At 56.0% G+C, this 22821-nt stretch overlaps 1 protein-coding gene across 8 annotated transcripts in view; it reads right to left on the bottom strand.

Moving 5' to 3' along the window:
* SHANK1 (SH3 and multiple ankyrin repeat domains 1) overlaps window positions 1–22821 on the bottom strand; it is a 45730-nt gene that overhangs the window by 12392 nt on the left and 10517 nt on the right. For 5 of the 8 annotated variants that reach the window (XM_077844131.1, XM_077844091.1, XM_077844129.1 and 2 more), the window contains 14 exons: window positions 21142–21219; window positions 20907–20973; window positions 20329–20659; window positions 19231–19424; window positions 15287–15400; window positions 15054–15129; window positions 14589–14618; window positions 7431–7513; window positions 7097–7221; window positions 6410–6542; window positions 6042–6122; window positions 5473–5496; window positions 5197–5265; window positions 4621–4739 (listed from right to left, as the gene is read on the bottom strand). In XM_077844131.1, coding sequence (XP_077700257.1) covers window positions 4621–4739; window positions 5197–5265; window positions 5473–5496; window positions 6042–6122; window positions 6410–6542; window positions 7097–7221; window positions 7431–7513; window positions 14589–14618; window positions 15054–15129; window positions 15287–15400; window positions 19231–19424; window positions 20329–20659; window positions 20907–20973; window positions 21142–21219 — 1524 coding nt within the window. The remainder of the gene's footprint in view (window positions 1–4620; window positions 4740–5196; window positions 5266–5472; window positions 5497–6041; window positions 6123–6409; window positions 6543–7096; window positions 7222–7430; window positions 7514–14588; window positions 14619–15053; window positions 15130–15286; window positions 15401–19230; window positions 19425–20328; window positions 20660–20906; window positions 20974–21141; window positions 21220–22821) is intronic. The other 3 variants (XM_077844119.1, XM_077844139.1, XM_077844114.1) reach the window with 2 other exon arrangements.

The raw sequence follows: 22821 nt of genomic DNA, 5'->3' as shown, positions 1-22821 counted from the left end.
CTCAGAGGTAACCCACGAAGCAACAATGTGCCCTCCTTTGCCTTTCTGCCTTTCCAGTCGTCCTTGTTTCTGCTGCCTGAAATACTGGTGGAACAGCTAGAGCTCCCGCCATCTTGGACAATTATGGTTGGAAAGAAGACTAGGATGGTGGAGTAGAAAGTGAGAAGGATCCTGGGTCTTCATGACCATGGTGGCTGCCATACCTGCCTGGGACACCCTGCTCCAGACTTTGTTAACACAATAGAGATAGGAGACTTATCTTGTCGAAGCCATTGTTATTTGGAGATTTCTCTTACATAGGGCAGAACCCAATTCTGTAAAGTCCAACCCCCACCTCCACATGTAAAGCCTCTAATACAAGTGGCTTTGATTGGTTCACTCTTACACCCCTAGAGCCAAGCAGCAGGTCCAGTGCATAACAGGTGCTCAGTAAATACGTGCAGAAGGAAGGACACCCTGACAAGCTGTGGGGAGTACCCTGTCAGAAAGGATGCAGGGACCCCTGAGGGGAGAAGCAGGCTGCAGAGGACACTGCAGGCTACGGAGTCCAGGCTGGGGAGGGCAAGCCAGGAGTAACAGGGAGGTGGGAAGGAAGGTGAGGGAAGCATCCGGTAGAGGCATGGGAGTGGGGAGAGGTGGGAGGGGGGCAGAGTGATGGGGAAAGGAGCCGAGAGACAGGAGGGGGCTCAGAATGACAAGGGAGGGGCCGAAGGGCAGGGGAGGGGTGCCTCTGGCTGAAGAGGGTGCAGAGTGAAGGGAGAGGCGTCAGATTGGCACAGGGACAGAAGAAGACACTTCTAAGTGGAAGAGGAGGGATCAAATGGGTTAGCTTGACATAAAAGAGGTCAGAGTGGCAGAGGAAGTGTCAGACTGATGGAGAAGCCATAATCGCGTCTGAGGAGGTGTCGGGCTGCCCCCCGAGGGGCACAAAGACTCAAGGTGGGACACGCTGACCTCCATCTACGAGCCGGGAGCGTCCTCTCCCGCGCAGAGGGGGCAACCAATCAGAGTGCGCGTGACGTCACCGGCTGCGGGCGGACTCCTCCCCCGCGAGTCAGCCAGAGGGCCCTCCCTCCTCCCGTGCCTCCTCCCTCCTCCCGCTGTCCCGGGCGGTTGGGTCTGGGGCCTCAAGGGCAAAGGGTGTGCCCTGGTGGGGTGCACGGGCTGGAGGCTGAAGATGGGCTGAATAGTGTGTGCCAGGGGAGACAGCCCCCGAAAGGGGTGAGGCAGGGAGGGGAGGAACGAGCGGAGGGGGAGACCGTAGGGGGAGATGGCCGGCCGGAGAGACATAGAGAAAGCAGAGAGATGGGGAGAAAGACACAGAGATGGGGGTTTAGAGCAGGAGAGACAGGAGGGGAAATGAGACAGCGATGGGAAGAAAGAGGGCCCCAACAAAGCAGGAAGAGAAGCAGTCCTGAGAGGCCCTGGAGTGGAGCCGGCCAGAGCTGTCCCAGGAAGGCCAGGCATGCAAATAGAAGGGAAAGAGACAGACAATGCCATCTACAGAGTATGGTCAAAATAATCAGAGGGAAAAACTGAGCCCAGAGAAAGGCTGAGACTGGCACCCAGACGGACTGAGCAGAAGGGAGGATAAGGCAGGATGAGGGGGAGTGGAGGGGATGGGGGGTGGGTAGGGTACTGTTTGGGGTCAGTGGCCAGGTAACAGAGATAGGAGTTCAGGGAGCCAAAGCCACACAGAGGGGAGGACAGATGGATGGACAGCAGAACCCTGGGAAGAGAGAGCCCAAGAGGCACCTTGACCTATAGCGGATCTGCCTGGGTTCTGCACCCCCACTGTTGGCATAGGCAGGTCCGTCACATGTCCCCACCTTAGGTTTTGTGCAGAGGTGTATCTTTACAGGAGGTTGAAATTTCCCAATTCTTAAGTTTCCAAACAGTAGCATCTTGTACAATATGTTATTCTGATTCACTGTTGCTCAGGTCTGATAAAAGAGGCCTCAGGGCAATACGGAGGTCCCCCACGCTTCCTGGTTACCCACTCTGGTCTCGTACAGAGGGCTCCAAGTGAGGCAGTGAGGAGGGCAGAGAAAATGGAGCAGACGGGAGATGAGAAACAGAAGAGAACAAGAGCACACACAGAGAGAGCCATGGAGACACATAAGCAGCAGGAAGGGGTCCCTGTGTTGACTTAGAGTGTGAGAAGTCAGGATGGCTGGTGGGAAGATGAGAGTGAAGAAAGCCCCCAACTCAAGGGACAAAGCTTTGGGAAGGCCGGGACAGACCCTAGAAGGGAGAAGAAAAAGCAAGATCCGATAGGGAAAAGAACCAGTGGCCTTTATGACCCGGAGGGAAGGGAGATGCCATTCAAGAACTCAGGTGAATGCTTACGAGTTTCATTTCTAGGAGGGAGGGGCACATGGGCAGCTGATGTTATAACTGGCCTGCGTCTGGGCCCAACTAGGGGTGTTCTTGGAGCTCAGATGGTGAATTGTGTGACGGCAGGGATCCTGGCCTGTAACCACGGTTCACACAGGGAGGGGCTGGCATGCTGGCTGCCTGACACTGGGTGGGTACTCCATGCATTTGTTGAATAAATGAAAACAAGGATTTGCCCCATCTATTTTTGGAGACTCTGTGCATGATGTGCTGTTGCAGGGTCTCTGGGGCACATGTAAGCCTCACTGGTAAGTGCTGTGGGGTCTCTAGTTTGTTTTATGGCCTAAGAGGCCTCGCCATCTGTTGAAAGCCTGCTGTGCTAGGAGTTGATCTCATTCAATCCTCCTAAGGACCAGCAAGATTGGCTTCAGCCCCATTGTACAGAGCAGGAAACTGAGATGCAGAGAAATTAAGTAGTATGGCTCAAGTAACATAGAAAGCTAGAGGAAGTCAGAATTTGAAGGCAGGTTTGCCTGGCTCGACTGCCCGTGCACTTCTGAGTCTACACTGGCCTTTGGGGGAGGTGAGCACAGAAGAAGATCCTGACAGCCTCAGAGATTTCAAATTCCTTGAGAAACTCAGGACAGGGGCACTTGGGTGCCTGAGTGGTTGAGCGTCTGCCTTTGGCTCAGGTCATGATCTAGCAGTCTTCAGATCCAGTCTCACATCTGGCTCCCTGAGGTAAACCAGCTTCTCCTTCTACCCATGTCTTTGCCTCTCTCTGTGTGTCTCTCATGAATAAATAAATAAAATCTTAAAGAAATTTTTTTGACAACTGTATTATCAGTGTCATTGGCTTCTTTTGTTTTCTTATGTAATTTATTTAGGCTTGTAACCATTATTTGGAGGACTATACCAGACTGCCAAGGGGATCCATGGTCCCTCAAAGGCCAAAGAATCCAGTTTTATTTTATTTTATTTTTTTAAAGATTTATTTATTTATTCATAGAGACAGAGAGAGAGAGAGAGAGAGAGAGAGAGAGAGAGGCAGAGACACAGGCAGAGGGAGAAGCAGGCTCCATGCAGGGAGCCTGACCTGGGACTAGATCCAGGTCTCCAGGATCACACCCTGGGCTGCAGGTGGCGCTAAACCTCTGCGCCACCGGGACTGCCCAAGAATCCAGTTTTAGAGTAAATAGACCATTGGCCACTGGGTGGTGGGTGTGACCTGTGGGAAGAAGTGTTCAGAGGGGAGGGTCAGAGGGCAGGGCCTGAGCAGAGAAGCAGCAAGTGCTAAGACAGAAGCAGGGCGGTGTGTGACCTTCCCACCTTCCGGAGGAGAGGCTGGAGGGTGGGAGGAGGCACTAGTATGGCTGGTGGTGGCTGTGTTCCCATGAAGGGGCACAGCCCAGTGACAGGCCAGCTAGGGAAGACCAACAGGCCCACCACAAGAGCCAGGGCCATGGATCCAGTTGCCTAACTTGCCTGGATTGAAACACTGGCTACCTCTCTGAGCCTCAGTTTTCCCTCTGTAAGTGGGTTAATAACTGTGTGTGGGATCCCTGGGTGGCTCAGCAGTTGAGCATCTGCCTTCCAGCTCAGGGAGTCCTGGGATCGAGTCCCACATCGGGCTCCCTGCATGGAGCCTCTTCTCCCTCTGCCTGTGTCTCTGCCTCTCTCTCTCTCTCTCTCTCTCTGTCTGTCTTTCATGAATAAATAAATAAATAAAATCTTAAAAAAAAAAAAAAACAACCATGTGGACCTCACACGATGATCCCAGGAGTGAATGAGACAATCTATGTAAAATATAGTGCCCAAAATATGATCAACACCCACTACAGGTCAGCCTCTGTCCCAGGGAAAAGTGGGCAGAGTGGAGACAGTGATAATAAAGATTATTTTAATAACTCCCACTTTTTGAGCACCTATTTTCATGTGCCAGGCCCATGCTGGGGATGGCCAGTTGTGACATCATTCTGCCTTCCCTGAGACTTTTGAGGTGGGACAAAGATGGGCAAGAGGGTGAAGCAGGGAGTGAGAAAACAAGAGACAAAACTTAGGAGGAGAATAAGGAAGAGGATGGGCAGAGAGGAAAGGAGGCCCCCAGAGTGGGGAGGAATGAGGGGCCCCAGGAAGTGTGGTGCCCCTCCAGGGTTGACATTCAACACAGGGAGGTCAGGAAGGATTTGCAAGGAGGAAGATAGAGGTTCCAGGTTGGTGTGTGCACCCCGCAAGCCTCCTCCTCTCCACTACGCTCCCATTCCCCTGGTGCAGACTGCCTACCTCGGTGGCAAAGAAGCCTTTGGGCCGGTGTTTGCCCAGCGATGCGAGGCCACCAGGTCCAGGACTCTCGCTTGCACTGATGGTCTGTTGAGCTGCCGCCAAAATTTCATCCAGTTTGTCTAAGGGCAGGTGGAAGAAGCAGTGAAATGAAGCTTGCGTTGACCTCAGGCAGAAACAGTTGCCAGGAGCCCATACAATACGTTGTATGAACCAGAAAAGGGCACCCCTGCCTCCATCCCCATGGACCGAAGGCCCTGATGGAGACACAAACTCCAGCCCAGAAGACAGGACCCAGCGGCAGGAAGGGGTGAGGACCCAGCAGTGGGAAGGGATGAAGGCAGCAAATCGTCAGAGGAGGGAAGGTAGAGGGCAGCCAGAAGGAAGGGGGGGAGAGGCTGAGGGCAGAGGTGGGAGCTCATAATGGATGGCGAGAGCAAGATTGGGGTATGAAGTGATCAGCTCGGAGGTGGCACAAGGGTGCGCAGGCAGTAAGAGGGTCGGAGAGGCTGTGGCACCGCAGGGGACGTGGGGTCAGGGTTCCTGGGCAGCCCGGGGAGCAGGGCTGAGCCATCTTACTGAGAGCCATCTGATACACGGTCCGCTTTTTCTCCATGCTGGGCACCGGCGCAGGCTGCTGCTCGTACTCTGTGGGCAAAGGATGCGGATGAAGTGGGGGGCCCTCAGGGGGCGGAGCCGAGCGGGCTCGGCCAGTGGGCGTGGCCAGCGGGAGCGGCCGGCGGGCGTGCGCAAGCGCAAGTGGGGCAGTGAAGGGCCCGGGGCGGGGAGGGACGAGTCCGCCGGCGGGATGGGGACCGGGGGGGGGGCCCCCCCGCCAGTCCTGTGCCCACTCACCACTCTTCTTCTTCCAGGGGGAGACTAGCCCGGGGGAGAGGCAGTAGAGGAGCCAAGAGTTAGGACTTCAGGGGGAGGAGAGGGGCCCCCTATCTGGAACACCCTCCTCCCTTGGGGTAGGGGTGGTCAGCTGCCCGGATCTGCCCCCTGTCAGGGGATACGGGACCCCCCCGGGTCCTCTCGGCCCTGTCTGGGGAGGGGCTGGCCTTCCTTTCCAGCTAGTGGGGGGGGGGGCTGCTGGAGGAAGAAATAGAGAATGGGGATGGGGTGAGGTGGGCAGGTGGAGAGAAGCCAGAAAGGAAACAAGGACCCCTAAGGAGGGACGTGAAAGACCCAGAGAGAGACTCGACAGAGAAACAGATGTAAGAGGACAGAGGAAAGTCGACTCTCAGACGCCCCTTCCCAGCGACACACACTCAGGCCAGAGAGAGTCTGACCCATGGACTAGGGGACAGGATGAGGACAGGACCCCTGGTCACTAACAACACTAATGAACTGGAGGTCTGGTTCAGGCCCCATCTGCCCATCTCCCTCTCCAGATCCTGGGCCCAACAGCCGGGCAGACTCACCCATTTCTTCCAGCTCTGAGGTCATGGACTTGGAACGCAGAGAGATGGCTGGGGGTGGAAGCCGCTTAGCTTGCTGGGGTGCTGCAAAGGTGATGGCAGAGGTCAGGCAACAGTACCACCAAGAGGAGGCCCATGAACGCCACTGCCCTCCCCACCACTACAGCAGCGCTCCCAGACATCAGAGAATAGCTGCCACCAGCATGCTGAGCCCTCCCTGCCTCAGTTTCTCCCCAGAAGGGCCATGGACAAGCAGCCTTGGGGAAGGGAAGGACAGTGGTGGAGACCATTAAGCCATTAGGGCTTTGGAGGGTCTTAGTCTGGTGGCAATGGGGTGCCCAGCTCTGGCTAACAAAGGAGTGGAGAAGCACCTTTCTTATGGACCTCATCCATGTCCGGGTGCCTGGTGACCATCACCACCTTGACCATCAGCGTGTTGCCCCCTTGGCGGATCATGTTCACCACCTGTCGGTGGCCAACCTTCACCACATTCTGCCCATTCACCTGTGGCACAGATAACCCCACCCCACAAAGAGTAGGTGAGGGGAGGGATGCTTTCGGCTTCAGAGTCCCCAACAGAGTGGCCTCCTGCCTTGCCCTGTTTGTAGCACTGTTGGCCACTCCTCCCTCCAGCCAGCCCTCCCCACCACCCCCTCTCCCTGCAAGGCCCCACTTTTTCTGGTAACTTTCCTGGCCCGAGGGTTAGAAAGGGCTGGGATCACCCTATTCCCTTCTCTCTCCCTCCTTGTCCTTCCCTCCATTATGTGTGTGTGTGTGTGTATGTATGCTGCGGAACAGCTCCGTTTTCTTTCCATGCTTCAGAGAAGCCTTCTGGAAGGAATCATTGAAGAAAGCAGGGGCTGGCTAGGGGGTGGGCTGTGGGGCTGGGAGGCCTGGTGCTGAAAGAGAATCTGGATTTGGGCAGCCAGATCTGGTGTGGATCAGGAGGGGCCTGGGGATTTTTGTCACCAGGGAACCAGGTTGAGAGCAATACCTATGGAAGGTGTGCTGGACGCTGGCAGTTGGAAAGGCCCCTGGGGCTGGGGGCCAGGACTCACCTCGATGAGGAAGTCTCCCATCCGCAGTCCAGCTCGCCATGCTACGCCACCCTCGTCCACAGACTCCAGATACTGCAGCGCTGGGAAGGCTGGAGTGGGGGTGAACTCCTCGATGGGGGTCTGCGCTGCAGATGGGGAGGAGCCGGCGGGGTCGGAGGGGAGGGGGTGGAGAGGCCGAGCAGGGGATGGGGCTCAGACCCAAGTCACAGAGGCCTCACCGTAGCTGAGGGACCAGCACCCCGGGATGGAGTGGGGGGTGGGTTGGGGTCCCTTCCCCTGTCCATCCCCCTGGATCAGAGAGCCCTTTCCCATCTCCTCCCCGGCCGGCACTCACCCTTGGCCCCCCGGAGCACGAACCCAAACCCCTCACTGTCCTTCTTCTGCAGCAAGACTGTCTTCTCCTTAATGATGTAATCGCTGGCAAGGGGGTGGGGGGGATTGAGGGGGTGAAGAAGAGATGATGAGACATGGAGTCGGAGCTCTACCAGCAACCCAGTGCCCTGAGCCCCTGCCTCAGAACCATTCCCACCTCCTAGGATCTTTCTCGCCCATTCTGTGTGTGTTTGCTCGCAGCAGCCCTTACAGGCCTCCCCCTCAGAGCCTGGAGTGCTTGCTCTCCCACTCAATCTTTCCTCATTCATCCATCCATTCAGCAAGCAGTTCCCAAACCCACTGTGTGCCGGCACAGCACAAGGGATGGGGAGATAAGCTGCCAGGTCACCAGACAGTCTGGTTTGAGCCTCTTTTAGCCACGTCCTTATCTGTGACCTTGAGCCCAAGGCTTTAACCTTTTGGGCCTCAATTTCCTCATCTATAATGTGAGATAATAACAGGCCCTACCAGACGAGGTCACTGTGGGAGTTCAGTACTTCTAGTATTCAGCACAGTGCTGGGCACATAGTAGTGCGTGCTTGATGGGACTCTTTCGATGGCTTTGGCCAAGTTAGTAAGTTAACAGGACACACGTGCTTCGAGGATAGCTCTCCCAACTCCTTGACTATATATATACTATGGTAACACCTCCCCAGGTACCCAAGCATACTGTAGCATCGCTTACTCAGCACTGTGCAAGATGGTGGTCAGTAGATGTGTGTGATTATTTATATGCAAATTAATTAAAAATTAAACAGAAAAATTCAGTTCTTCAGTCTCAACAGCCACATTTCAAAGTGCCCAGTAGTCACACATGGCTAGTGGTTACCATGCTGGACAGTGCAGATATAGTACATTTCCATCACTGCAGAAAGTTCTAGTGAACAGCAGTGACTTACATATTCCTTGGTAGGCCTTGAATGTATCTCCCTCATGCAGTGGATAGGTTCTAGTAAAGTGCAAACTACCCACGAATATGCAGATAGTAGCCACCATTAGGCCGTCAAAGCCTGTCAGCACATTTAGGCAGTATTCACATATCCAGGAAAGTCCAATTAAACTCAAATATAGTCCATGTATCTCAGCACCTGCCTGGGCTTGCTTGGATAACAGCCTCAAACCCTTGACATCACCACCGTGTACCTCAAGATTATATATCCATTCCATTCCAGGACTCCCAGTACACAACAGGAATACATATATACCCTGACTCCAACCCCGCTCCTCTGGGGAGCCCCAAGAATCCCCTTGGTCCACCAGAATGCATGCCCTGCTGCACCCTGAGCATCCTGTGGTCACCTCTGAGACCTGTCCGGTGCACATGCAGACCCCTTAGCATATTCCAATAATATCCAGCAGCCCCAACACACTCCAATAATAGCCACGCGTGCTCCCAGCGCGCTTCAATTACCTACCCCCACAGATTTGGCAAAACAGCCCTCCACGAATACTCCAGTAGATTTCAGCAACACCCCCACACATCCCAGTATGCTCCAATAATAACTCCCCCTCACTTGGATCTCAGTATATTCCCATAACACACCCCCTGAACACATCTCAGAACACGCCAATAATACCCACTGTGCTCCTACTGTATTTCGATACCATTCCCCCCACACGCAAGCACCCCTGTGTACTCCCATGACCCCCACGACTTCCACTGTCACTGTCACATCCATACGTTTGTACCACAGCGACAGTGTTCTGCACATGCGTGAGTATGCCAGCCCTGCCCTCGTCCCCCCTTATTGTAACTTAGTGCGCTCAACCCCACGTGCATACGCACAGACACACCTAGCAACCGCTCTCGCTCAGAGTTCACCATGGTTCTGAAAACACGCCACAGCACACCCTGTCTTCTTGATCTTATATTCAAGCCAAGGCTAGGCCCCCCTTGTAGCTGGGTGGAAGGGGTATAGGAGAGAGGACAGATTTTGGAGGGGTAAGGGAAAGGAGGGGAACAGAGGAGGAAGGGGCCAAGGCCAAGGTCAACAGAAATTGGTTCAGAGGTCAGAGCTGCCTGCTCCTGACCATGCACTCTGTGACACCCACCTTTGTCCCCACCTGACAACTTCCACCGAGCCCTTACACCCTTGCTACTCCCATATCCATTGCAGGCCTGGGAGAAGCACTTGCTATGTGCAAGGCAGTGTGTGAAACTCTTCACAGGAAAGTAACTCTCTCTCTCCTAGCCAGCCTCTGAGGTAGGCATAAGTACTATTTCCGCTTTAGAACTGAGGAAACAGAAGCAACTTGCCTAAGGTTACACAGTGAGCAATCTTCTTCAGAAACACAGAAGAAATACTTGGGTGGCTGCAGTTATGATGCTGTCCACTCCCCTGCACCCAAATACTTCAAGAACATCTACATTTGCCCCAAATTGGCCATGAGCATACACCCTTTCAGTGCCTGAAATTTATCCCAGGCTATGCCAACAGCACATAAGTGACGTTTACTGACCCATTGCTGACGGCTGGATGGCAATCCACGCATTTAACATTTATTTATTCACATATTCTCACAATACCCGTGGAAGGGGTAACTGAGTCATGGAGAAGTAACATGCTCAAGATTCCACTAGCTTAGAAGACTGTCAAAGCCGGGATCTGAATTCCTCACAGGCAACCCAGACACCCCAATAATGTCCAAACACCCTCAGATCATCACAACAACGCCTGTGTCCCTCCCTCTCAAGCATCCCATCCCATGCATGCTCTTTTCTCTCATCACTCCTGTGACTTTATCGCCCAATCCCTGGTCATGGGATGCTTTCCTCATCCCACTACATTGTCCTCTAACTTCCCAACTGCCCACAGTTTCCCTGAACTCTGTGCTTTCCATCGTCTGCTCCTGTGTGTGATCCTTCACCTCTCTGCTCTGCTCTCTACTCCACACCGCCGCAGTTCTGAAAGCTCCATGTTGTCCCAAACCACCCTCATTAGCTCTCACTTCTGCTAGACCTCATTGCATCCCATGGGGCCATCCGTCCACCTCCTGCTTTGACCCTGCACACCTGCCATCCCCTTCCCCAAAGTGTCCTCCACAGACCTCTGTGGCTTCTCACCCCTCTCACATCCTCTCACGTCTCTGTATGCAACCCCACTGTGTCCCCTACAGTACCTGAGGTTTCTTTCGTATTTTCATCTGTGGAAGCCTCTCTTTACTTCTGCATCCTCAACTCACTTCCTCACACACCCTTCCGCCTCCTGGTACTTGCAGCTGCATTTCATTTATATTCCCTGCATCCTCTCTGTGCTCTCCCTGTGCTGCCTGAATCCCCACCCCCAAATCCTCCTCACAGTTCTGCATTCCCTCCTCACCCCATTTCTCCAAACACCCCACGCACCCTCTATGCTCCAGCACGCACTCACTTCAGTGTCCCCTACTCTCCCCTGTTCCATTCTCCTCGGCCACCCTCCTACTGAGACCCTCTAACCCCACCCCTACCCCCATTCATGCTTGTACTGCTGACTACCTGCCCTGCAGGAGCACACACAATGCTCTCCCCCAGGCCATCTCTTGGTGACCCCAGAATGGCCTCTGGAGCTCAGCGGCAGCTCTTGTTCACCAGATCCCACACATGGAGACTGCAGCAGTGTCCACCCCCCCGCCTCAAAGGTGCCTCTCACACATCCAGTATCCCACAGGCCAGAGCTTGCTGCTGTACAAGGCACCCCCCTGGTACTCAGCCCTTCCTCGTGTACCCATCTCCCAGGGTCTCTCCGTGGTCTGCACAGAGGCCCCTTCGCAGGGCAGCCAGCCCCCTCTCATGCTAAGAAGTGACACACACAAGCAGATGCAGCTCCCCATGCAGAAGCTCAGCCCAGTGGCTCAGCACACAGCCCCACACCGGCACAGACCCCCTGGAGGCAGGGAGAGGGGCACATGGGGACAGAGACACATGGAGGGACTAGAAATGGGGATGGCTGTGGGGGAGGGGACAGGCCTGGCATGAGAGGATAGGTAATGGGAAACACAGCCGCAGTCCCTGGGACAGACCCACTCCATCACACACACACACACACACACACACACACTCCTCGGACAGTGTCTCTATCACTCCAAGTCACACACAGAGACAGACACCATCAAACAGGGACACACAGATGGACACAGCTATGGGAAGGGGGCTGGGAGCCCACCATCTCCCCATTTCTCTCTCTCACACACACGCGTGCGCGCGCACACACGCGTGCGCGCACGGCTGCAGGCAGTCACACACGCACGCACATCCACACAGCCATACTGACACATGCACAGTCGCACAGTGACACGCAGCGGAAAAAGAGGAGGGGAGGGGAGGCCGGGGGTGGGATGTGTGTGTGATGGGGGGGGGGATGACTGTGAATGGGAGAGAGGGGTATGAATGAGGGGACTTGCTAACTCTGTAAAGGGGTGTGGGGAGATGAGGATCAGAGGAACCTGGAATGGAGGTGCCTGAGGGGGAGCCACTGTGGCTCCCCACAGGGAGGGCTCCAGAGTGGGGGTGGTGAGGGGTAGTGGATTCCAAATACCAGAGTGGGATCCGTTTGGAGGGTCTGACTGGGGGAAAGGTTTTGGAGGAAGAGCTGAGGGGGGCATGAAAGGGCCCGGAAGGGGGCTGAGGAGTGCCTGTGTGTTGGGGGGGTCTTGGGGAGAGAGGCCCAGGGACGGAGGGTGAGAGGAGGGTTGAGAAGTCCAAAAGGGTTTATCACCGAGGGAAGGTGAGAGGAGAGGGGGTGGGGGGGGCGGCTTGGGGTGGGGGGCAGCTGGAGTCCCAAGGCTGGGGGATTAGCGGCGGGGGGAGGGTCGTCACAGCGGGCCGGGGCCTCCCAGCCTGCCGCGGAGAAAAGGGGCGGCGCGCTCCGTTACCTGTAGATGTACCAGACGCTGCGCCGCCGGGGCCCCAGGGCCGGCCAGCTGGAGGAGAGCGCGGGGGGCGGCTGCGGCAGGGAGCCCCCACCGGGGCCGCCTCCGAGACCCCCGCCGCCACCGACCGCAGACAAAGCCATTGCCGCCGCGGCCCCGGCCCCGGTCCCGGTGCCGGCCGCCCCCGCCGCCGCCGCCGCCGCCGCGTCCCCGTCCCCGCTCGGCCGAACCCCCGTGTCCGGGCCCCCAGGCCCCGCCTCATGCTGACCCGCGCCGGGAGGGGGAGGGGGAGGGGGCGCGCACCCTCCCGCGGGAGGGAGAGCAGGGCCGGGGGCTCACATGCCGGGGGACGCGGGGGCGCGGGGCGCGGGGTCGGGCCGCGGCGGGAGCGCGAGGACCGCGGACGGCGCCGGCTTCAGCACCGCGGACAGCTCCGGAGGCGGGCGGCGGGCGCGAGGCTTTAACCCCTTGGCGTCCTGCGCCGGGTGGCGGAGGGGGCCGGGCCGGGGGGGGAGGGGGCCGGGAGGGGAACACGGGGCCCCCTTGGCGGGAGAAGGGGGAGGGGCGAGGCGCGGGGGGGGGGAGGAGAAGGGGGAGGCACTTCCGGTCTGCCCCCCCTTAACCCCCTCCCCCCTCCAGAGCCCTCCCGCGCAGGTGCAGAGCGAGGGAGAGCGGAGAGAGAGACACGCACAACACCATACAAGATGCCTCGCGACCGCGTGCGGGGACGCGCGAACCGAGTCCCGCACTTCCCAGGCAGGGATACCACGGTGAGAGAGGCCCCAGGAGGGGACGCACAGTCCCCCCTCGCAGACCGACACATAATGCACCCCAACACAATCTGGAAGGGACAGGAAGGGAAGAAGGCTAGAAACATTGAGACTGGGCACCAGAGCAGTGAGAGACACCCCTCCAAGAAGCCCGGGTGAGGGACATACACACAGCATGGCTCACTGGAGAGAAGAGAGAGCATAGACGCCCAGGGAGAGGAGAGAGGGTGGCACAGGTCATGACCTTACAGCTCCAGCAGGGATGCAGGGCACACAACACAGGTCAGGCCACCCCATACAGGGTCAGGGAGAGCAGTGGAGAGGCAGGAGGGGATGAGGCTCAGACATACCACACAGAGCAGCACATGCCAGCCGGGACAAGGAGGAAAGGGTAAGGGGAGGGGATGAAGTTGGTGGAGCTAGGAAGGAGAAAGAAGAAACTAAGGGCAAGAGGGACCACTCCTATCCAGCTGGTAGAGCAAGCAGTTCCCAGACCAAGGCCAAGGAGAGACCCAGAGAGACACTGTCAGAGACAAGAAGCAGAGGCTGATAGGGAGATTTGGGGTGGGGGGAACCTTGATACTCACCCGGTGCCCAGAGCCAGAGACGTGCCAGGTGAACGCGCACAATGGTCAAGCGCCTCAGACACTCCGGGCGCAGGGTGGCACCCCAGCCCCACCCTCTCTCCCCATCTTGTTAGTTCTCCTCCCTCAACCCTCCCCACCCATCCCCACTGGCCAGAACACAGACACATAGGTTTGGACACATTTAATGGAAGGATGCTACAAACAAGGAGACCCTTCCCTGGATAGGGGGAGTGGTGGGAGCGGATGTCATCCTTCAGACACCCAATTATATGATCATCCCTCCCCCACAGTCTTGCCCTTCTGGAAGCCCAAACCCTGGAGCCCTCCCCTCCTCTGCCCTCCCCTCCTCCAGTGCCCCAGGTCCTGAATTCCAGATCAATCGGACAGATGCAAATGCATGCACACGGTTTTATGGGCCAACACGCACACACAGTGACATGCATAGAAAGAGACATATGTGCAGAAACCCACCTGTCCATACAAGGTAAGCAGACATACTAACATCCCTGGAAACATTTGCCCTCATTCTCAGACACACAGATTTAGGGAAACACAAATGTGCCGTGCCAGCCTCACTATTAGCCTTAGTTGTGTGTCCATATGTGACAGCCACAAATGCACTCATCTACACAAAGTAGGACAGGCCCTCTCACTGTCATGGGCATATATATGCACAGGTTATACGTCTAGGGGACCCTAACTACCCATGCACACAGACACATGTCATGCGCCACTACAGAGACACGACAGAGGCAAGGACACACTCAAGAGAATCTGCACGAGGACGCTCACCCATGTAAGATGTTCACGCACAGGGAAACCAGCTCTGGTTGTGCACACACAAGTCCATACATCCCCAGGCACCCCTTTCTTCCCATTTCTGACCCCGTGCCCTCCCTTCCCCTCCCCTCTCACCTCCCTGGGCCAATCCCATCCATCAAGCTTCTGAAGCAAGTCAGCCAGCAGCCAGGGAGGGGAAAGGTGTCAGTGAGCCCAACTCTCCACCCCCACCCCTCTTGGCCCCGCTATGTCTGCCCCTCTCCCCACGCCTATGTGAGGCATGGGATGCATACACTTCTGCTGCACATGACCGCACAGAGATGGGGGACATGAAGGAGACAAAGGCCTCCAGCCAGCCACACAAACAAGCTCCCCAGGTCCCCAGACATCTCCATCCTTATCTGTCCACCCCATTGGTCTCAGGCTATCCCCAAACTGGGCAATCACAATGGCTGCCAAGGATGGTTTGGGGCTGGGCTTGTGGTCTGGATCAAACTTTAGAGGGAGGAGAAAGGAGGCTGCAAGGTGGTGGAAATATTTAAAGGTGGAGTATGAAGGGAGGTTGGGGTGAGGGGCACCCAAGGGTGTAAGGACATTTACCTTGGGGCATCAAAGCTGTCGTAGGAGCCCACGGTATAATGCCGGAAGAGTCTCTTTGCCTTGTCACTGCGGCTTTCTGCAGGGGAATAAGGGATGACCTTGGACCCTCGGTCTGGAAACAACAAGCCCACCCCTGGAGGTCCTGGCCCAAGTCGTCCCACCTACCTCCCAGCACCCCACCCTCATAGGGAGAACCCTAGGATGATCGGGGACAACTGAGGAGTCCTCATTACCTTGCTTTCCCTCCTGGGACCGGTTGGCCACCTCTTCCAGGCAGTCAGAGGGGAACCAGCCAATGCGACCTTTGACCTGGCCTTCCCAGAAGCCTCCTTCCCCGATGCTAAGCACTGGGTGGGGGAGCAGGACATAGAAACATTTCTATGCTTCCATGTCGCCCCACCCCACCCCCAACACACTCGACCCACGGCCTTTTCGATATTCCCAGCACCTAGCACAGGGCCTGGGCTTAGAGCCTCCTTAATAAATGTCCAAGAAAGGGATGAGGGGGTGGGAGAGAGAACAAGATCATATCACTCCTGCCTTCTTGCTTTCTGAATCCAATGGGAACATCAAGAAGCACTGGGAAGGGGCACCTGGGTGGCTCAGTGCTTGAGCGTCTGCCTCCGGCTCAGGTCATGATCCTGGGGTCCTGGGACTGAGTCCCACATCAGGCTCCCCACAGGGAGCCTGCTTCTCCCTCTGCCTATGTCTCTGCTTCTCTCTGAGTCTCTCATGAAAAAGTAAATAAAGTCTTAAAAAAAAGTTACTGGGAAAAAAGGCTGTGTCTCATGGCATGATCCTCACAGGTTAGGGACACATCCACAACTGGCCCTCACCTCCCCTGGTAACCAACCAGTCCCAGTTCCTGTGTTCTATAATTTCCCTAAACCTTCCTAGACTCCCTAAACCCCTAGACAGTCCCATCACTGCCTCCGCCCCCTCCCACAGTCTCCTTGACACTTAAATTTCTCCCAGATCCTTCCCTCGGCCTCTCTTTGCTTCCCCGGCTCTAGAAGGGAGAAGAGATACAATCACCTCTTTCTTCCTCTCCACCACCTATAGGCCCTTTCCTGCTGGCCCCATCTCTCAGCCCTGCAGCGGACATTTACTAACTGCCTGCTCTGTGTCTGGCATGGCTGTGCTGGCCGCTCAGGTCCAAAGACGGACGTCAGGCACAGCTAATGTTTTCCAGTTCTCACTTGTGACCAGAACCCTAAGAAGGGACACTTTTATTAACCCCATTTCACCAATGGGGAAACTGAGGCTCAGGAGGAGCTGAGGTCATTTGCTCCAGCATATACGGCTTGTGATCAATAGAGCCTGGATTTGAACACCACTCTGTGTCCCCCAAGTGAATGCTTTGAGTCATACTGTTTTGCTACCTCTCTGTTCAAGCACTGTGTGGCTGCTGCTTCTGATGCTAATGACCATGGCAATGGTAACAAACGCATGGTCTTCCATCTCTTCAGGATTTCTCATGGCTCTGTCTGCACTCAGACCTTTCACATACTTCCAGCATGTCTATCTGGGGGAGGCAACAATTGATTTCCCATGTTATACATGATGAAGCTGAAGCTAAAGCAGAAAAGCCTCTTGCCCAGAGATGGATCAAGTCACACCAGGACTTGACTTGGGGCCACCTGGTGCTTTTCTCTGCTTCAGCCACCACCGTTCGGAGGATCTGGGGAGACGAAATCGAGGAGATGCTCAAGGTCATGGAAAGGAACAGGAGATGGGGTAACAGGGGTCTGGGTTCTTGGCTAGCACTCTACTGACTGGCTGGGTGGTCATGGAATCAATCATTCGTTCGCTGAGTGAATGTTTATTAGTGCCAGTTATGAGTCAAGCACCAGGCAATACATGGGGCAGAGTGCTCTGGGACAACAAACATGGTTCTTGCCCTCATGGAGCTTCCACGCTGACAGCCATTGGAGGTGTAACTCTGGAGGTTGAAAATTCAGATCAGCACTCAAGGGGGAAAGGACAGAGTGTCCGAAGAAAGGCCAGATGGGGTATATAAATGGATGGCAAAGAGATGCCAGGATGGTGTCCCCATGGACACGACATATAGATGGAGACTGGAAGGACCCTAGGAGTAGAAAAGGCAAAGAGAGGGAGGAAGAGTTACCCTGGCTGAAGGAATAGTCCATGCAAAGAGCCTAGTGTGGAAAAGAGGTTTTGGCCATTTGAGGAATGGAAAGAAAGAGGTCCCTGGCGCCCTGTGGGGGAAGGAAAGAGTGCCAGGAGATGAATTTAGTGGGTAGGCAGGGGAGGGGCTGCTGGCCCAAGAGCAGAGGGAGCCTGCTGCCTCATCGGGATGCGGTGAGCCTCAGTGGCATTGTGGATGTGGGCACATGTTAAAGCAATTAAAGATCTTAATGAAAGGGAACCCCTTCGTGGAATGCCTGGGTGGCTCAGCAGTTGAGTGTCTGAGTTTGGCTCAGGGCGTGATCCCAGAATCCCAGGATCAAGTCCCACATCAGGGTCCCTGCGTGGAGCCTGCTTCTCCCTCTGCCTGTGTCTCTGCCTCTCTCTCTGTGTCTCTCATGAACAAATAAAATCTTAAAAAAAAAAAAAAAACAAGAAAGGGAAGGGGACAAGAACAGGGCAGTGAACAGAAGTACTGGGCTTGAACTTCAGAAGGAAACGTGGAAGATATTGCATCCGGAAGGTCCCTCCCTGTGAACTTATCTTCTCTTTCTTCTTTCAAACTCTATCTCAAAGCACAGACCTGACCCTCTGTGCATGCATGCGTGCATGTGCACGCGCACACACACACACACACACATGCACGAACACACTTCCCAGGCACCCTGCCTCTGGAGGCACTGTCCCTGACCCCCACAGTTAGCTCCTATGTCTGGCCATTCATTCATTCAGTCACTCACTCGCTCATTCAGCAGATGTGCACTGAAGCCTCCTGTGTGCTGGGCCATCAAACTGGGCCCTGGCAATCCAGAGATCAATGACATGTGACCTTGCCTTCAGGAAGTCAGGCTACAGGAAGAGATAGTGCAAAACAGAAGCTGATCCAAGACCCACCTGGTAACTCTGATCCTTGAACATCTTTCAAGGCCCCACACAACCTCTGTCTCCTGTGGGAGGCACCCCCAGCTTTCCCAGGCAGCCAGGGTCTCTCTCTTCCCTCTAAGCTCCCGTAGTGGGGGCCCACTGAGGATAGTGCAAGTTGGCAATTGCTTTGTACCCAACACTGTCCTGATTGCTTTGAAGGAACTGACTTTTTAAAATCCTTACCAGCATCCCATTGTATAGATGAAGAAACTGAGGCCCAGAGAAGTGGCCTGTCTGAGGGTGCCCAGCCAGGAAGCAGTTGAGCCAGGATTTGAACCTGGGCAGCTCGGCCCTCCACTGCTACACTACTGAGCTCTTCTGCAGCCTGGAGTTGGCAAAGAATTGCTCCCCCGCCTCGCATTAACTGCCTCGTCTGCTTGCTTGCTGTTTCCAAGCTTTAGTCTATCCAAGAACACACGTCAACAGCCCTGCGAAGTCTGCACGTGAGGGCTACTGGCATCATTTTCCAGAAGAAAACAGAAAAGCCAAAGAGAAGCAAACTCTGGGAACAGCCGCTGGCCAGCTCAGGGAGCCCCAGGTCCGGGCCTGGCTTCAAACACCTGTCTCCTTGGAGCCCTGAGAAACAAGTCCCACCTTGTCTCTCAGATGAGAACACCTGGCAGGGGCAGGAGGTGAGGTCAAGGGGGCTCGGCCTCCCACTCCACACCAGGTGGCAGGAAAGATCGTGGGCTCAGTCGGGGCACTGGAACAAGTCACTGACTGAACCTGTGCGAGACTGTTCCTTCAACTGTCAGACAGGCGCCTGATGTCCTCCTGAAAGGCTGATCCAGTGGCAGGGGCGGGGGAGGGAGAGGAGCCACTCCCACAGGGCCAGGCATGGTGTCAGCGTCCCCCAAATGCTCATGTCCCCTCCTTTGCCTCAACACCTCCTCTGGACGGGGGGCATCACCACTGCTACACTTCATACTCCTCCAGGGCAGAAGAGGCGTCCAGCGGGCTCTTGTGGGGTCTCCAGAGTGCACTGGACGGTCTAGGCCCTGGAGAACTGCTTGTCCTTGACTGTGTCCTCCTTAAGTGGTTAACCCCCCTGTCTGCCCCCATGCCCACCCCTTGCCCCCAGCCTGGCCCGGCCCTGACCTGTTACCTTTGATCTTTTCCCCCTTGCTCAGGGAGATCTCTCCCTCTGCTTGGGCCTGGTAGGACTTCACGGCCATGAAGGAGCGTCCAGGTACCGCTGAGTAGAGCTTCCTGCGCCTCCCGCGGCTGCCCAGGGAGCCCCCGGGGCCCCCTGAGCCCCCTGTGCCCCCTGCCGGCCCTTCCCTGGGCGTCCCGCTGGAGCTGCATACACAGAGGGTGTGAAAGGCAGGGGAGAGTGGAGCCAGGAGGCACCTCTGGGAGAACAGGGATCCGTGGGGTGGGGGGAGATAGAGCAGCAGGGTGGGGGAGGGGGCTTGAATGGGTTCCCCAGCTCTGGTGTCCTGGGGGGAGGAGGGTATTTGGGGGCTCCCTCCACCTGCCCCCGGGGGCCCCCTCCTCTGCCTCCTGGCTTCCGGCTCTGCCCCTCCCACGGCCCTGCATGCTGTGCCTGATTCAGCTTCCTGAGCGGAGCTCTGTGTCATCTCTCAGCTCTCTCACGAGCCTTCAGCGACTCCCAGCTTTCTCCTGGTGCAGGTCCAACTCCTCTGCCTGCCGTGCCCAGCCCGCCATGATGTTTCGCTCTCCCGTGTCCTCAGGACACACTGGTCAGCCACAGTCCCCCCTTCTCATCCTCCTCTAGCCAGCCTGGCCTTTTCACCCTGCGGTGCCCCCTGCTTATTCCTCCCTCTACCCTGAGTGGTTCCTCCGCTCCCCCATCCCTCTTCTGGCCTCATCTCCAAGCTCAGACACCCTTCCCCAAGTGCCTCACCCATCCTCATACCATTTGGCTTTTTCTCACCTTGCCCTGTCTGTCTATCTATCTACCTGTCTGTCTTCAGGGGCTGGAACTAACATTTCTTTTGGACACCCCACCCCAGGCCCCTGGCATAGAACAGGTGCTTGGCTAACCTGGTACTTTTGAGGATGAGTGGAAGACTGTGGCTTACAATTCCCCCATTCCTCAGGGAGTAGGAGAGAGGTCTAGAGCCCTGAGGGGGGTACCAGGTACCAGGGTGGACAGGGAGCCAGCCTGGGGCTGTTGTGGCTCTGAGACAGGATCTGGTTGGGTCAGGGTCTGTGAAACAAGGACTGAGCTCTCCCCTACCTGGGCCGTCCACGGGGCTGTCTCTTGGCCTCTTCGGGATGCCTCCCGCGGGATGGGGAACGGGCCCGGGCGCCCCGGGGGCTGCTGGCACTTCGGAGGGTCCCACTGCTGAGCTTGGTGCTGGGGGCCGAGGGCTGCGACTGGCCCTGGGTCCCTGAGGTAGGGCCAGGGGCCCCAGAGGACGAGGTCCCAGGGGCAGCAAACACCATCCAGTCAGGCAGGGCCATGCTGGTATCACTGTTGGCCCGAAGCAGCGCCGGGGGCACCGTCAGCCCCGCGCCTGGGGGTCCCCGTCGCCGGGCGGCGTACTTGGGGGACTCCTGGAAGGGCACTGAAAGGGCACAGTGGCAGAGGGCAGCATGGGGCGGTAGCGGCAGGTGGAGGGGGCATGCAGGCAAGGGATGACAGGGTGGGGGAAGGCACGAGGGGAGAAAGACAGTCATGAGAGTGGGGGCCTGGAATTGCACTCCCCACTACTATTCGGATGCTCACGGTCTGCTGTGACAGACTCCCCAGTCCTACCAGGCATCCCCAATGACCCCCGGTTCTCCCTTCAGTCCCATCTCCCACTCGCTCACCCACATCCTGTTCTCGATGGTTTCGGATCAGCTCTCCCAGTTCAAAATTCCCAGCGATCACTGCCACCTGGAGGAAAGGGGGCACGGGAAGGCAGGGTGGCCGGGGGAAGCAGAGGGAAAGGGCGGGAAGCACGGTGAGGTCCCTGGCCAGCTGCGCCCCCCCCCACCCAAATCTTCACTCCAGCTCCTGCTCCCTCCCTCCTCTCCCAGACTGCCAGGCCCCACAGCCCCAGACCTGGAAGGGGGTCTGTCCATTGTGATTCTTCACATCCTTGTTGGCTCCTCGATAGAGGAGGATCCTAGCACAGGTCTCCTGAGGATGATGGGACGGCCGCCGGTGGCACAGGGTGAAACAGAAGAAAATCATTAAAGGTCGTGAGCAGACACTGGCATTGTGCTTCAGGAGAAACCTGATCTAGACCTGCCTTGCCCAGGACAGCAGCCGCTTACCACGTGTGGCTCAAGAGCCCTTCAAATGTGTCCGGTCCAAACAGAGATGAGCTGTATGTGTGAAATACACACCAGATTCCGATAACTTAACATGAAAAAATTAAACCTCTCTAACCACTTTTATACTGATTGCATGTTGACATGGTAATACTTTTGGAAACCATGGGCGAATCAAATATGCTACAAAAATTACTGTCCCCTGTTTATTTATTTATTTATTTTTTGGTGCGGCTCCTGGGACACTTAAAATTACACACATGACCCGTGTTACCTTCTATTGGCTGGCGCTGATCTAAAGCGAGGTTTCTTTGACCTCAGCACTACTGACATTTGGAGCCAGATAAATCTTTGTAGTGGCGGCTGTCCTGTGCATTGTAGGATTTTAGCAGAATCCCCGGGCTCTACCACTAGATGCCAGTAGCACTCCCCTCCAGGATTGTGAAAACCAAGAATGTCTGCACACATTGCTAAAAGTCCCCTGGGGGGCAGGGGTGTTCTGGTTGAGAGCCACCAATTTAAACTTCATGGAGGGCTTACTATGTTGCATGCCAGGTGCTCAGCGTGCAGAAGCTCACTGTATTGTCCAGCAATTCCACGAGATGGAAGTTGCTATTCCCATTTTATAGACGAAGAAACTAAGGCATCAGAAGGAGCTCCAAGTCACCCAGCTGGTGACTTTCAGTGGTTGGATTTGAACCATGGTCTGTCTGAATCCAGAGTCTTTGCTTTTATCATGCACTCCGGTAGACCCAGAAGGAAGGGGGCAGAGGGGGCCGGGGTTGGGCAGTGGGAGGTAGGAATGCTGTCCACATCCAGATCAATTCCTTACTAATGTCAATCACGTCACTCCCTCTCACTGTTTGGATCAAACCCAGTGCCCTTGCCGTGGCCTAGGGGCTCTCCCTCCCCCTCACCTGCCTGCCCTGCCACCCCCAGCCTCACCAACTTCATCTTCTGCCACCTTCCTTCACTCTCCATACTCCAGCCACACCGGCCTCCTTCTTCCTCTGACAGGCGTGCTCCTGCCCCAGGGCCTTTGCACCTGCTGCTCCCACTGCTTGGAATTATCTGCCCCAGATGCCCACGTGGTTCACTTTCTCACTTCATTCAGGTTTTCGCTCAAATGCCACCACTTCGGAGAGGGCTTCTCTGGCTACCTCGTCAAAAACAGCTCCCTATTCTGTTCCCTGTTTTATTTTTATTTATAGGATGCCCACTATATGCCAGGCATTCTTCTAAGCCCGTATTAGCTCATTTTTCATCATAATGCTGTCTCCCTAAAATGACATTTCTCTTTTACTTGTCTCTTTAGCATCCCACCCCCATTACATTGTACGTTTTACATGGGCACGATTTTGTCTGTGGCACCCACCACCTGGAATCGTGCCTGGCCCATAGGAGCTGCTCAATAAACAGTTGCTGAAGTCTTCCACCCTTTGTCTTGGCCTGGCCAAACCCAGCCTGG

This window comes from Canis aureus, chromosome 1 (assembly GCF_053574225.1).
Source record: "Canis aureus isolate CA01 chromosome 1, VMU_Caureus_v.1.0, whole genome shotgun sequence".
Lineage (NCBI taxonomy): Eukaryota > Metazoa > Chordata > Mammalia > Carnivora > Canidae > Canis > Canis aureus.
The sequence above is the reverse complement of the archived record's forward strand: the minus strand, read 5'-3'. Positions and strand labels throughout refer to the sequence as shown.